Genomic DNA, 14,906 nt, shown 5'->3' with positions numbered 1-14,906 from the left:
GGTTGGCAGAGATGTGCAAAAGCGTGCAAAGACTCTCAGAAACATCTTGAATGGCCTTGAAGAGCCAGGTGGAGACAAACTGCTACTGCGCAGCCTCTGGGGACTGCGGGAGCTGCTGAGCCCAGTGGGAAGGACCTGTGGTGTGTCCGTGGGACAGTAACACAGACAGGGCCCTGGGAGGGGTGGCAGGAGGTGCAGGTCCAAGTGGCACAAGGTCACAGTGCTGCTGGCCAAGCAGTGGGCAAGGCTGGCAGTGAGCTGGTCCCCTAACCCTCGTGTTTTGGGTGCTGGGCCACACGAAAGCTTTGTAAACAGGAGTGACCATACTGTCCCTGGGTTCCTGCTGCCGTGGTGTGTTCCCTCAGAGGTTACCTCCAACCAGAGGCACATTGTGGGTAATGAGATGCAAATTGATAGCAAGACAATAAGACTGTCTTGTGAGCCCTTCGACGGGGGCCAGTGTTTAAAAGTCAGCCTGATTGCCTCGCTGGCAATTTGCATAGCATTAACCAGAGAGATTTTCTTTTTAAACTTGAACTTTTTTTTTTTTTTCCTAGAGGTCACCCCAAAGTAATTACAGCTCTGGCATCGCTTCATGAAAGAGAGCTCTGTGGTTGTGGTGGTAGGATTGGAGTGTGGGGAGACCTCTCCATGGGAACCTGGGTGGGTTTTAGTGTGTGCACTGAGATGGTTCAGTAGAAGAGACCTGCAGGGTGCATGTGTGTGCTGAGCACCGTGTCTGCTATGGGAGAGAGCAGCAGCAGCAGGGCTTGAGTCCCAGCACATGAAAGGGATTGATCCCCTCTGGTGTTATCTCCAGCACAGGCACAACTTCCTCCTGGGTCCCACCTGCTTTGCTGGGCTGGAAGGAGGAGGGATGACCCCACTGCCCACTTGGGATGCTGCAATGAAGTAGTTTAGGAAAGCCGGGCCCTGGGGCGTTTGCACCTTCTCTGTGGTTTAGTTCAAGCAGGGATTTCAAGGTTTTTTCTTTGAAGTCAGTGTAAAAGTAACTGAGGACCTCAGCCAAGGAGTTCTACAGGAGAGGTGGTGTCAGGCTGCGGCGGGCATGGTGTTGTGGCTGCTCTGCTCTGACCTGGGCCATTTGCTTTGACAGTTGAATTCTTTGGATTCTAACTGGGCAGGTGTCCCTTAGTCTTGCAGCTGGACAAGATGATTACCACAGATCACATTTACCTGAACTATTCTGTTGTACTCTACTCTATTCTGGTTTTTAGCCAGTTGACAGCTTGGCGTAGATCTTTGCTAACCCATTTGGTTTGACCAGGTTAGGAGTGATGCTTTCACTGGCAGCTCTGCCAGCACTCCTGAGGAACAGCCTGAAGCAGTGAACAGCTTGGAGGGAGATGGGGCTGCCCTCTCTTCCCCAGCAAAGTGGCTGCCCAGCCTGCGAGCAGGCACGAGGCTCTCCTGAGGCTCAGCCAAGCTGCTGCAAATGCATGGTCAGCCAGTGCTCTGAAGGAGCTCCTCTTGTTATCGAGGTTTTCTTCAAGACAGGAAGCGCATCCTCCGTGCTCAGCGACCCTGGGTGGACATGGGATGGCCATTCCAGATGGTGTCTGTCTGTGTGATGTTCAGTGGGCAGGGTTTGCCACCGGCTGCGCCGCAGTGTGAGCAGTCCCTGCAAGGCAGCACATCCCTGCCGTGGGAGGCAAGGAGTCGGTGCGGCGATGGGTTTGAAGAGCCAGCTGGACAATTTTATCACCATTAATATCATTTGTAGTTATGCAGGCGGTGGCTATGATACAAATAATTAAATCTCATGCTTCACAGCATCAGCTGATCACTTGCTGCAGTCAGGAGTGAATCTCCTACGCAGAGCACGCGCGGCCGATTAACTCTGTTAGAGGGGTTGGTTTAGATCTCCTTCCTCTGGCTTGTTCCTCAGTTTCCTTCCTCCTGGCTGCAGCTGTGAGGCTCAGCACCAGGACATCCCTTTCTCCTTCACAAGAGCACTGTTGTTGTAGGATGCTGGAAATGCTCAAAGGAAATGCTTCCTGCTCCCACTGCCTGGTCTGCAGGTAAATCTGTCTGCTGGGGACGTCCTCTGCTCCTGCACAGGGGTTTCAGGCCATATGCTCATTTGCCTCCCACCTTCTGGCAGTGTTCAGATCATGAATCCTTGGGATCTTTCTCTCTGGGCTACCACAAAGCATCTGTTGTCTCCTGCCAAGCTGGTGTGTGGCCATGACTTCATCTCACAAAGCTCTTCAGCCTCCTCCTCCTTGCCTAGAGAGGCTCCATCTTCCAGGCTGAAGCCAGCTGAATACACATACATCTTCTCCTTTGTCTGTGGCATCCTTTTACCTTGCTTTTTAGTGGATTATTAGAGATATGTGGCCCAAGAACAGAGTTCCCAACACTCCTCTGGGTTTGTCAGCAGCTCTGGCACCCACGTCTTCTCCATTCCCCAAGCAGCCCCTTTCCAGGACAACATCCTGGCCAAGCCTGGAAGGATGATCAGCAGTGTGATGACATCAGATTATTGACCAATGCTGGCTTAGCAGGTCACTGTGGCACTGCCCTTTGTAGCTGGGGACAGCAGAGCTGCTGCTGTGACTCTGGGCCTCCTCAAGGGAATCGGGGTGGAAAAACTGCGCAGAGAATATTTTTATATTTTTCCTTCTTTTTTTTTTCTCTCTTTCCCTCTTTTTTACATTCCTAAAGATTGAGTATAATCAGAGCTAATCAGAAAATTATGAGCTGTCTGATTGCTGATTAGATTCCTAATGTTAATATAGTCAAGAAGCCTCTCTTACTGTTGTATTTTAAGAGAAGTGTAAAAATAACATCTTAGAAGGAGCAAGCCAGAGCTGCTGGAGCAGCAGGGAACCCAGTGCTGGCAAAGGAGAGCAGGGTTTCACCGCTGGCAAGAATTGAGGCCAGCAGAGAGGGAAGGGACAGGACCTACCCAAACTGTAATCACATGTGTTGGCTTCGAGGGGGCTGCACAGCCTGGGAGGAAGAGCATAAAATGAGCCCTTCCCACAAGTTAGTCCTTGTGCAGAGCCAGGCCTGGGAGTTTTTCTGCTGTGCTCTGGAAGAAGGCATGCAGCTTGTTTACTCGTTTTCCTTTCCCACAAAGAGAATTTCCACAGATAATTTGGTTCATGTATCTCCCAGCACCACGGCCCACTTCACCTGCTGCTGCAGGCAAGGGACATCCTTGGGTGATGAGGAAGGGGAGTCTGGGATGTGCCCAGTGCCACCAAGTGGGACCTGCAAAGACTTGCTGCTGGCAGTGGAACAGCCCTTGCCCAAAAGGCTGGGGTGAGATACCCTCGGGCGTGCTGGTGAGCACAGAAAGGATACTCCCATGGATGCTGGTGGGAGCTGAGGGAAATCCTTGTCTGCTTGTGCTTGGCTGAGCCACTGCAAAAGTCTTCAGAGCCTTCCAGAAGCAGAATTGGAGGGAGACACTGCTTGGTGACGGCAGGAGGGGTTGAGGATTTGCCCTTTTTCCCTATTTACGTGCTGAGGATCAATCCAGAGAGCCCTCAGCACAGAGCTGGTGCCCTGAGTGGTGCAAGGAAGCTGCCAAGCCTTTCCACAACTTTCCTCCGCGGTCCCTGCCGGCACCGGCACGGCGATAACTCCGGGGCTGAATGGCAGGTATTATGTTGTGGCACACTAATGTTCCCGTTAATAAGCTCCTGGCCATTCACCGTGTGTTTTACTTTGATACATCCCGACGGCAGCGCTGTATAATGGACTATACACTGTAATTGTCCCCATTGTCACCACTTAATAACTCGGTACGATGTTATCGCAGTCATTCGCAATTTTTTTTTTGCAAACTTTGATGGATAATATTTTGTTCTTAGTGAATAAAAAAAAATGAGGAAATGGTGAAAAGAGGCCGAAGTTAGACAGAAGTCTGCTCTAATTGCAGATTGGGCTTAATAATACAAATGTCCATAGCGGCATCCGGGCTGCTTTTGTCTCTGGGAATAGTCCGCTGGGCCAGCCAGGAAGGAGCTGCTATTAAATACCATTTATTCTTTAAAACATCTTGATCAGCAGGAATTGGCACTGTGCTTGGGGAATTTATTTTGCTTTGCTTGCTCTTGACAAGCCCAAGCTCAAAAACAGCAGCTGGGATTCACGTTCATTTCCACAGGCAGGGATAAGGGGTGATCTCCATGGGGTGGTGTTCATGGGGTGGGTGCAAGAGCCTTGGCAATGCCATCATGGTGAACAAGAGAGTGCAAATATTGGTTGTTCTGCTGTGCATGGCTCAGGCATGCCAACAGCCTCAACATCTGCCTAAATATTTGGGGAGAACTTTGAGCCCAAGGTTGAACAACTGCAGGTAGAAGAGGTTTGCTGGAGCCCGGACAAGCATCTTCTCCATGTCTGAGCTCACTGGCTGCCTCTCCAGGTTAGATGGGCAACATCCCACCAAGTATTTGTGGCTCTCAAGCATTTGTCAGCATCTCCAAATGCTCATGGTTCCTGACTCCATGTCTGGCAGGAGAAGGAAAAGTCCAGAAGAGATTAAACGCTGAATGCAATGAAAAGCAAGACAGGGAGGTGGATACGGGGCTGGAGTGCCCTGGGTGGGAGGCAGGGGAGGGCTCCCAGCATCCATGAGGCAGCAGGTAGGGACCTAAATGAGTTTTTCCCTGTAACACATGTCCTGACCTTTTTTTAAAAATGAAATCTGTTTTATTAATTTTTTCTTTTTATCAAATCTGTCCATGAAACATTAAAGATATGACTGTGGAAAAGGTCAAGAAATGTGTAGTTGTTGAAAACTTGTTCCAGTTGATGGCTTTTCCCTTAGGGAAGCTCTTCCACGCTTTCTCCTCCCCCGCCTCAGTCCTTAAAACAAAAAGTGTCAAGTTGCCTTGAATTTTGGGTTTAAGGGAAACGGCGAAACGTTCCTGGAGCGGGAGAGAGGGAAGGGCACTGCAGGCTCACAGCTGTGATGCTGCCCTTGAGGAGCTGCTGTGGCAGCCCAGGGAAAACCTGAGCTGGAAAGGATTTCTCCCCCCAAACACAGACCCCAAGGAAGGGCTGTGGGGTCTCCAGCCACGTGAAGGGAGAGGCTCCTCAGGGGGCTGGTTCTGGCATAAAACCCCCGTACCGGCGGAGCTCCGGCTGTGCCGTGGTGGTGCCGCATGGAAATCCCCGCGCGGCGGCAGATCACGAACAAGGTGCTTTTTAAAGCTCGCACATCACAGCGCAGCAAGAGGTGATGCCTTAAAATAAATCGATTGCAAGTGGTTTCCTGTACAAACTTTCAACAGCCTCCACTTGAATGAAAGGCAGAGAGCTAAAGGGGAGGATTTCAAAGGCACGAAAGGCCTCATCCTTGTGGAGCAGGGAGGTGGGGGCTGGCCAGGATGAGGGCTGCATTTGGGTTTTCAGGGATGCCCTCGTGCATCTTATGGGAGTTTCTCTGTTGCTGGCACCATGCAGAGCACCGCAGGGAAGGGGGAGCCACTCCTTGAACTTCTTATCATCTTCACATGGGACTTATTTCTCCAAAATAAGGGAGGATAATGATAAGGAAGGATTTATTTTCTTTCTTTGAAGACTCTGGCTGCTAAGACCTGGCCAGGCAAATTCCTCCTCCTCCTCCTGCCCAAGTGAGAAGCTGTATCGCTTCCTTTTTTTTTTTCTCTATTTTGAAAAAACCCTTTTCCTCCAAGCTCTAAGTAAAATTGATTTTTAAGTGAAACTATCTCTTATAATTGCTGCTGAAACGCCTTGTGGTTATTGTAATGGATTTTGAACTGTGACAAGTCCTTCCTGATGATCATAACAGGAGCTCCACAGGTTATTTGAGGGTGGTTTAGAGAGCACCGTTGGATTGAAAGTTTGGAGTTAACCTGGGAGGAGATGGGGCTGGAGCAGCGGGCTGAGTTGCTCACTAAGGTGCTTGCTGACCCTCTCAACACGGCAGAGGCTGAGCCTGCCCTGGGAGCTCGTGCCATAAGGTGCCATCTCCCGAAACTCTCAGTGGGAGCAACATCCCTCCAGTCTGCCAAGCCCACAGCTCACCCATTCCATGGGAGCCACAGCATGCTGGTACAGGGGAAAAAGGAGGTGGAAGAAGCCCAGGGCAGCACCATCTCCTCCTCCCCAGCTTGGGGAATCGCCTGCTGTCACATTTCCCCAGCTCTGACCTTCCAGCAAATGCATCTAGACCTGAATTATTTCTGGTCATCTGAAACCTTATTGTGCAGCAAGCAGCTGCTTGTCACCCAGCTGGAGAGTACCCAAGCCCTTCCAGAGCTCTGGCAGACCTGCTGTGCTGTGCCAAGATGCCATGTTTGTGCTCAGTAGCTCGCCCGCCCTGTCCCTGCCGTGCGCTGTCTCCGAGCACATGGCAGGACCCCAGTTTAGCTGTCCCCAAGGCAGCTGATGGCAAGAGCCGTGGGTAGTGGCGCTTGCCAGGCTTTCAGCTTTGGTGTGTGTGCCTGGCAGCCTGCCCAGGGCAGCTGGGGTGGGCAGCCCTGGCTCTGCTGGGACACGTCTGTCCCAGCCACAACTGAAGAACAACACTGGAGCCGTGTTTCTCAGGTGGTTTGTATCCGTCCCTCTGGGATGCTGCTGACATGCCCCAGCCCTTCAGCATCTCCCTGGAGGCAGCTGTGAGTATTCCAGCTTTGTCCCAAGATAGACTTTCTTCCTTGCAGGCCAGGAACAGACTGGGCTTTCTCCATCCTGCTTGTTTTGTGAGCTGATGCTTCAGAAGAGAGCAAGGGCTGTGAAATGAGCACAATTTAAAACTGCTGGGCATGCACAGCATGGAGAACCATGCTGCCACAGGGCAGCTGAGTGCTCCTGCTTGGCTCTTCCTCTGGATGAATATTGGAATCTCAGAACAGAGATCCCTGCTACATCTCCATCAACTACAGAAGATGCAGAAGGCTTGTGATTTTGGAAAGCAAGTGTCCATCCTTATGGAGGGCAGGAGAAGGGTGACAGAGAGAGGCTTTTTTCCAAGGGGAGAAGAGCTGAAGAGAGTGCCAGGCACGGCTCGTGCCACAGGACACCTGGTTCTCTGCACTGTCCTTTTGCCCTTGGTGCTTTGCTGTTTGTGAGAAGTTAAGCTCTTCTGGAGGCCTGAGTGGTATTTTGAGGTAGGGGAAACACCATGAGAAGCAGTGCTATCCCTTTCCTCCTCCCATCTGCAAACGGATGGGTATCTCTCCTCTTGGGGTGTTTCACTCCTCCCCTCCCTTGTGATTGTTATGATGGTGATGATGGTTTTTATTGGTAAAAATTGTGGCCCTGGAGAAGAAGGAGCAGGGAGAGATGCTGATGGGGGAACAAGAGCCACGTGCTGCTGGCCTGCAGAGCCATGAGTTACTGACCTGGTCAGTAAAATGATAGAAGCTGTGGCTCTGGAGCTCATCCCATGCCCCCATGGCCGGGTGCTGGCCGTGCCACTGCCCTGTGTGGGGTCTGAAGCAGCTTTGGCTCTTGTTTAGCTCCAGGTTTGCACTTGTGACCCTCACTGCTGGCAGGGCTGGCTCTGCAGAGGTGTCCCTGCTCACTGCCCTGCCAGACTTCAGCAGTGAGCACCAGCTGGTACAGCACCAGGACCTGGAAGCCCTTGGAGGATTTACCACCTGCTCTTTGCTGGTCACTGGGGCTTTATTTGCCCTCCCACGAGCAGGAGAATATTAGCAGTCAGTGCTGGCTCCAGCTCCATCCTCCCTCACGCACAGGCTGGATCCAGGCACAAGAGGAGGAGAGATGGGCTCTATCTACCCCTTTCCTTCTGCACAGCCAAGGGAATTATTGACAAACAAGTTAGTGCTTTGAAAGAAAAACGCTGCAGCATATTTGAAGCTGCCTCCTTGATCAATACTCAGCCGTGGCTGAGCCTGCTGCCGACTGGATTTTGGATGAGGGCTGCAGGGGTAATAAGAGCCCTGGGATCAACTGTCTTGGAGATTATTACAGGATGAGGTGCTTCGCTGCTTTACAGTGTTTACTCAAGATTTATATTCCCTATGTGTATATGAGGGGGTTGTCATCTTTTGTCGCCGGTTGATCATTTTTTGATGGTGGTGTGTGTGCTGTCGGTAGGGTCTGCTTAGGAGTGGGTCTGTGAATGGGGAGAGGATGGGCTGGGGATGAGAGAGGGAACTGAGGTGGAGGGACCCTGGAGCTGGTGGCAGGAGGTGGGACCATGAGAAGGAGTCCTGTGCCCTGATGCACACAGGCAGAAAGGATGGAAGCATGTGAAACACATGGCATGGGCTTTCCCCTCTCTGGATGTTCTGCAGTGACAGGTGTGGTTTCAGGGTGCCCCATTCATGGAGGAGAGGTTGGTGCCAGAGGAGAGGGCTTCTGCCACCCTCATTCCTTCATTGTGGAGGAGGAAGAGCTGCAAAACCAACTCCTGGGGGATATTCCAGCCTGGGGCTTGGGTTTCTGGGCTTTGTCACCTGTGTTTATTTCTTACCTTCTTGCTCTAACTTTAACCAGCATTTCCTACTGTGGGAGGAGGGCTGGATGGTCTGATGCTTGTGGCACTCTCCTGGTAGCACAGGGCTGTTTGAATCTCCAGCCAAGATCTCCCTTCCAGCTGTGTGCTCAGGTGCGGGAGGTTAACACACTTCACAGCGTTGGGGAAGGCACTGATATGAGGGTGATAACAGTCTCACTGAGGGAGTTAAATGAAGGCTCTCCCTCAGAGCAAATATCCCTGGGCACACACAGCTGCTGTGTGATGGGCCATTGCTGGGCCCTTCCAAACCAGCTGCAGGGAGAAGCTGGAAACACCATTCCAGGCTCCCTGGGGAGCATCCTCCAGCATCGACAGAGGCATGGGGGTCCTGTGTGGAGTCTTGGGACACAGGGGTGGCATTGCCACCATTACACAGGGCTGCTCAGTCTCCTCTTGCAGAGTGTTTGCTGTAATCCCGTTTTATAAATCCAACCTTGGCCTTTGGCCTCCCTGTGCTGCTCTGGGCTCTGCTCTGCTGCCTCCCAAGTTAAACCCACTGATCTGACTGAGGCGGGAGCAGCCAGGGCAGGCTTACTGCCATAGGGGGCTGGGAGGAGAGATTTAGCAAATCATTGGACCAGTTTCACTTGGAAAGACTGTGCAAAAATATTGGAGCGATGCAGGAGAGCCCCAGGTGTGATGGGGGAGAAGGGGTGGCAAGGAGGAGGTGAGCATTACCCTGAGTGCTTGCTGTATCAGGGACAATCCCCCTGTGTGCTGGCCCCTCGAGCAGTGGGGATACCAACAGCAGGGGTGGTCCCCTCTGACTAGAGAGGAGGTTGTGGTCCCTTCCTGTGCCAGCCTCAGTGCTTTTCCCACCGTCACACTCCTGGCAGCTTCAGGGTGTCAGACCAACTGCCCCCAAAAGATGCTGCTGTGGGTGAGCTGTGCTCAGGGAGGGGTGAGTGAGCTTGTGGATGATCAGGCTGAGAAGTGAGGTCCTTGCAGAGCAGCAGCTGTGTGTCTGGAGGTGCCATCCTCTGGCAGACAGAAGGTCACCCACCTCATCGCCCCCTTCCTTTCCTGCACAGCTTTCAGTAGGGAGGCACACACCCCGCCGTGCCACCTTTGCTGCCACCTGCCCATCCTGAGTCCATGGCATCCCTGAGGCTCCTTAATCCCAGGCAAAGCAGTGTGCTGAGCAGGGAGCTCCTGATGGATCTGCCTGGGTGAGCAGCGAGGCAGAGAGGAGCACCACACAGAATACAAACGAGGCCGGGGCACGATAAAGCCCGCGCAGCACCTTCCCCCTCACAGACCCCGCTGCAGAGATCTCCAGACACCAATCCCTTGCAAATCTCCTGCTGGCCTTTCATGACCTTCAGAGTCGTTTCAATTCAGTGTTTTCAGCCTCTAAATCTCCTGTCCTTAGCCCTGGGTGACTTCTGGGGAAAGAACTGTGCTCTTTAAAGTGCCAGGGCAGTCCCTGCACCACAGCCTGCTGGAAATTTGCAATATTTCACACCTATGCTTTATTTTTGGTAATTCCTTGAATTTTTCTTGCTGTTGGAACCACATAATTGATGACCCCAGGTCTGAAGCCCTGGGAGGTTTTGGTGGCTGCCACGTACTCCACTGGGCTCTCTGGTGCACTGCCTGCGTCCGGAGCATCTCACAGTCCCTGCACGCACCACACCTTGAGCTGGACTGATTGATCTGTAACACTTGAAAAATAATGGTTTAATCATTATTAAGGATTAGAAATAATCCTTGAGCTGTATTGATCACAATAACATTATTCATGATGAACTCATTTGGCATTAATGCGGATGTCCCGCGGCAGCGCGTGGCTCCAGGCAGACCCCTCACCTTCCCTGGGGACATGTCAGGGGGTTTATGGGATCAGCAACATCTTCCCTGCCCTAAGACACAGCTCTAGGCCCTGCTGTCCTAAATAGTCACCTCAGGGACCCCATCCTTGTTGGCAGTTTTGGAAAGTCCTGAATCCAGCGATCACCCATCCCATTCGTGTCAGCAGCCTGTCTCTGAGCAGAGACTGGATGGGCTTCCCTCTAGCACCAGCCAGGGATGTGATAGGATGGGACTGCTCCCAAGGGAGCCCCCACCATGGCATCGCTCCAGGCCTGTCCCTGCACATGGATGGAGGTGGGCAGAGGATCCCCTGCTGCAGAGGAGGGATGGTTGGTTTCCCACTTGGTCCCTCTCTCCTCCCAGTCACCATTTTGGTCACAGGATCAAAACATGTTTATCAAGGAAAATGCTGCAGAAGCAACAGCGGGGAGGCTCTGGAGGCACTTCTCCTGGGTTGGGTGTCCAGTGACAGCCGGGAGCCAGCACAGAACACTGCTGTGACTGTGCCATCCTGCCATGGGCTCCCCCATCCCTGCAACGTGCTGTTTATCAAACAAGAACATCTGGATTTCTTTTTTTTTTTTTTTTAAACCAAAGTTGCGTCTGGATTGACTTTGACAAATCGACATTTTCCAGAGGAAAAATATCTTCTGTGTGGAAGTGTCGTTCCTGGGCGTAGCCTTCCCTTGCTGCACCATTTGCAGCCCTCCAGGCACCTCGTGCAAGGCAATGAATAGTTAAAGATGTCCATAAATCTTACCCCAGCCCATAATAAACAAACACATTCTTATCAAGTATAGAAAAATGCATATTTCATCACCACTGCCTTAAACGCAACTCAGAATAAATGCCTGACTTTAATCAGCCATCTCAATATATAAACAGAGCACAAAAGCTTGGGGGGATGAGGAGCAGAATTGGGCCACAGCTTTTCTAGGCAGCTCCAAGGGGGCTGGGATGTGGCTGTGCAGGTGAGACCCTGCAAAACTGCCCTGAAAATTCCCATCACTTGGCTTTTCTGTCCAGCCACGTGTTGTCTCCCATTCCCTTCTCTCCACCGCCGGAGCCATAAGGATTTTGCTTCAACATTCAGCTGATAGCCGATCTTTCCCCTTGGATGCTAGCCACTGAAAGCAAGCACTTTGATTTGGAAATCAAGATTAGGAGAAAGAGAAAAGATTAAACAGTAAAGTTTCGACCAGTGCGTGCCAAGATTACGCAGTGATAGATTTGTGTTTCCCTGCATCTGATAAGAACAAGCTGCATTCTCAGGCTGGGGAGGGACAGATCTGTGGTGTCTTTCAGCACTCATCACCTTACTTCTGAGTGCCTGAGCTTTGCCATGCTCACAGAAATACAACATCCACTGGCGTGGCCCTGCTCCAGCCACACTGCCAGGGGTGGGGCTGACACTGTCCTGCAGGGAACAGGGGACACGTGAAGGGACTTCCTTTTCCCTGAGCGTCCATTTGGAAGGGCTGAGGCATTTTGCATCCCTGTGTGCTGATGGGAGCACTGGAGGAACTGGTGACAGTGGGAATGGTGTCTGTGAAATGTGTGGCTGTGCCCAGGGCTCATACGTGTGTGTGTGTGTGCTCTTCTAGCCAGACACTCTTCAGGCCCTAAGGAAATAAATTCCCAGGGATGTAGCTGGACTTCACTGCTGCCCCCATGGGCTCCCACCAGCATGCCACATTCCCAATGAGCAAAGGAGTGCTGTATCATCCTAGGATTTGTGGTTCACTGCATGGAAGTTGTGTGTGCAGTATCACTGGGAATCATATGTGCGTTATGTGAAACTCTGTGGTGCTGCCCAGGTGATGATATGGGGTTGTTGTTTGGCCCAAGATGTCACCCCATTGTCAGTGCTCCTTCCTCCTCCTCCAAGCCAATTCAGTGCCTGGAAACAGCCAGAGCTCACTTCTCTCCCCATGCTCTAGCTGCCAGCATACCTTGCATCAAGGCTGCCCTGGTGCTGAGCATTGCCCCATCCTGCTCCTGGCGAGTCCTGCTTCCTCTGGCTACCCCAGCGTGGGCATGGGCATGTGAAGGGATTAATCTGAGTGGGCAGCACTGTAAACCTCTGGGCCCCAGCGCTGGGGCGCTTGGAGGGGGTTTTGAAGCATTTCTGAAGGCTCTGCACAGAGCTGGGAGCCATCAGCACAGGGTTCAGCCCTTGCCCTGTGCAATGAGAACCTGCCCCGCTCCAGTGGGATGCCAACAGCCACCAAGCTGGTTGTGTTCGAGTGGCAGCAATTCCTCTGGAGATAATGACTAGCTTCAGAGAAGGAGGGAGCAAGCAGGGAAAAATTGGCTCCCTGTGCCTCGGACACCCATCTTCAGGGTGCTGCCTGCAATCCCTCCTCCTGCCCTCTTGCCTGTGTGGCAAGGGGGTGGCAGAGTCCTGTGGGATCCCCCAAACAGGGATGCTAGGTGTCAGGGTGGCACCCATGGTTCTAGGTTGATGTGGGCAATACCTGGATCCTCTTACTTTCCCTGGACTCATTTTTTTCTCTCCCGTTTGCTTTGCAGAGACTTGCCAACGCGGCGGAGAAATTCCAGAAGGCTCACCACTGGCAGGACAACATCCGGGTAAGGCTCCCATGCACACCCCAGCCACTCTCACCCCTTCCCTCCTGGATGCTGAGCTCCCCGGGGATGACTCCTGGCACCGGAGTCATTGTCCCATCCCTCCTTTCCCCCATTCCTGTCCCCCTCCTGAGTCACCGTTGGCCGTGCCGTTCGCTGGGCGTGTGGGTGGCCCCGGCCCCTCCGCCTGCCACCACTAATGAGAGCAAATGAAGCGATTTTGAGCTCGTTTCCAGCCTCGCCTCTGCCTGCACACACCATGAGGAGAAGGCAGGAGGTGAAGGTCGAACGGACAGCTCACTGCTGAGGGTGTGGGGGCTGGGGAGACTTTTACTTCCCCTCAGCTCCGGCAGCCAGGGGGTTTGGTGCCGAGAGGGTTTTCACGTGGGGTGGTGGCAGTGGTGGCTCATCCGTGGCACATGCCAGCAGTTGCAGTGGGGGCTGTTTCTGGGGTAAGGAGCAATCTGGGCTGGGAGAGGGAAGACGGGGGTTTAATGATTGCATTTGACTTTGTAATTCTGGCGGTGATGGCACTCAGCGGGAACCTGAAGGATTCTGTCTGGAAATGCTCTCAAATTATAACTATAACACAAAAGGAAGGAAAGATTGTTTTTCTCCCAGTGCAAACGGAGTCTGCAATAAAAAAATACTCCTGAGCCACCCAGCCCCTTCCTCTGGGTTGAGCCAGATCCTGTCTGGCCCCTGTAGTCACTGAGGGGACAGCCTGGTGACAACCCTGCTGCCAGGCCATGCTGGTGTGTTTTGGACGGGTCTGTCTGAGCTGATGCCACTCGTGCAGACCCTTTCCTCCTGCCAACAGGATTTCATGTGGAGAAAAAGAGGCAGGAGGAGCAGAAGAGAAAGCAAGGGGTTGAAAGCCTGCTTGGCTTTCATTTGCCATGTGGCCAGTGTGGGATGGACACTTGTGGCTGTTTCTGTGTCCCATGGGCACCTGAGGAGAAGGCTGAGCTCACAGGGGCCTTCCTGTCATTAGCAGTCATTAGCAGAAGCAGCCTTGCTAAGGAGAGGTGAGGTGTCCCCGCTGGCTCTGCCCAGCAGACAGTTGTCATTGGCACCATCAGTCACTGAGACCTTTCTGCATGAGAGCGCTGCTGAATTACTGTCACCTCTTCCCAGGAGGCCGGTGAAGGGGAGGTTAAGAGGATAATGAGGCTGATGCCAGCACCAGTGCCTTGCAAGGACCTTGATGGTGGACTCAGTGCTCCTGGGGAAAGTTGAGAGCAGTGCCAGGGGAGCTGCAGGCATCTCCCATGGGCTGCCATCTCCATCCCTAATGTTGGCCCAATCTTGAGTGTTCCCCAGGGTCAGGAGCCCCAGGGCAGCTCATCTCTGAGCAGCACTTGAAGCTTGGCCATGGGCACCCCAGGGACATCGTGGTGGCCCTGTGCACCCCGTGCTGGGCTGGCATCCAGGGGTGGCTGCCTTGTGACTGGGGTGTGGGCAGGGCAGGCAGAGCTGACACTGCATTTTCAGGGTGTCTGCTTATCCCCTGGTCCATAGGGATGAGCTCCTGCTGCACGGGCCCTCCATAGCCCCAGAGAGCTCCTTCTCCATCCATACCTGGCTGCCTTCCACTGCCAGGGGAATTACAGTCGGGATACAAAACATGTTAGGGAAGGCTGTAGCGCTGGGGAGCTCTTGGCTCATTTTGCCATTCACGGCACAAACCTTTCAGAAATCCACTTCCATAGAAAAAGAATATTTTTAATAGCACTGTTTGCAACCACTTAATCAAGGTAATTAGGAGCGAGTCACCCAGAAACAATGTGCAGCGATGCGTCACCACAGAGCCCGACGCAGCTTTATCAGGACAGCCCAGGCCTGGCTGGGACACTTGATGGACTGGTCCAGCTCTGTGCACAGCTCCCAGGGTGCTGGGCATCAGCCCTGCCTGCCTCGGCCCTGCCTGCACCAGCCCTGGCTTCCCGACAGAGCACAGGGATGGAAATGCTGTGTACATGTGTCTCACTGCTGGGGTTGGACCTCCTCT

General features: G+C 52.9%; 1 protein-coding gene across 1 annotated transcript in view; it reads left to right on the top strand.

Moving 5' to 3' along the window:
* Window positions 1-14,906, top strand: part of CACNA2D2 (calcium voltage-gated channel auxiliary subunit alpha2delta 2) — a 192,028-nt gene that overhangs the window by 131,720 nt on the left and 45,402 nt on the right. Inside the window, exon 3 of the mRNA XM_029958216.1 lies at window positions 12,839-12,898. Coding sequence (XP_029814076.1) covers window positions 12,839-12,898 — 60 coding nt within the window. The remainder of the gene's footprint in view (window positions 1-12,838; window positions 12,899-14,906) is intronic.

This window comes from Manacus vitellinus, unplaced genomic scaffold, assembly GCF_001715985.3.
Source record: "Manacus vitellinus isolate BGI_N305 unplaced genomic scaffold, ASM171598v3 scaffold_14_pilon, whole genome shotgun sequence".
Taxonomy (NCBI): Eukaryota; Metazoa; Chordata; class Aves; order Passeriformes; family Pipridae; genus Manacus; species Manacus vitellinus.
This window is presented reverse-complemented; position numbering and strand designations above follow the sequence as displayed.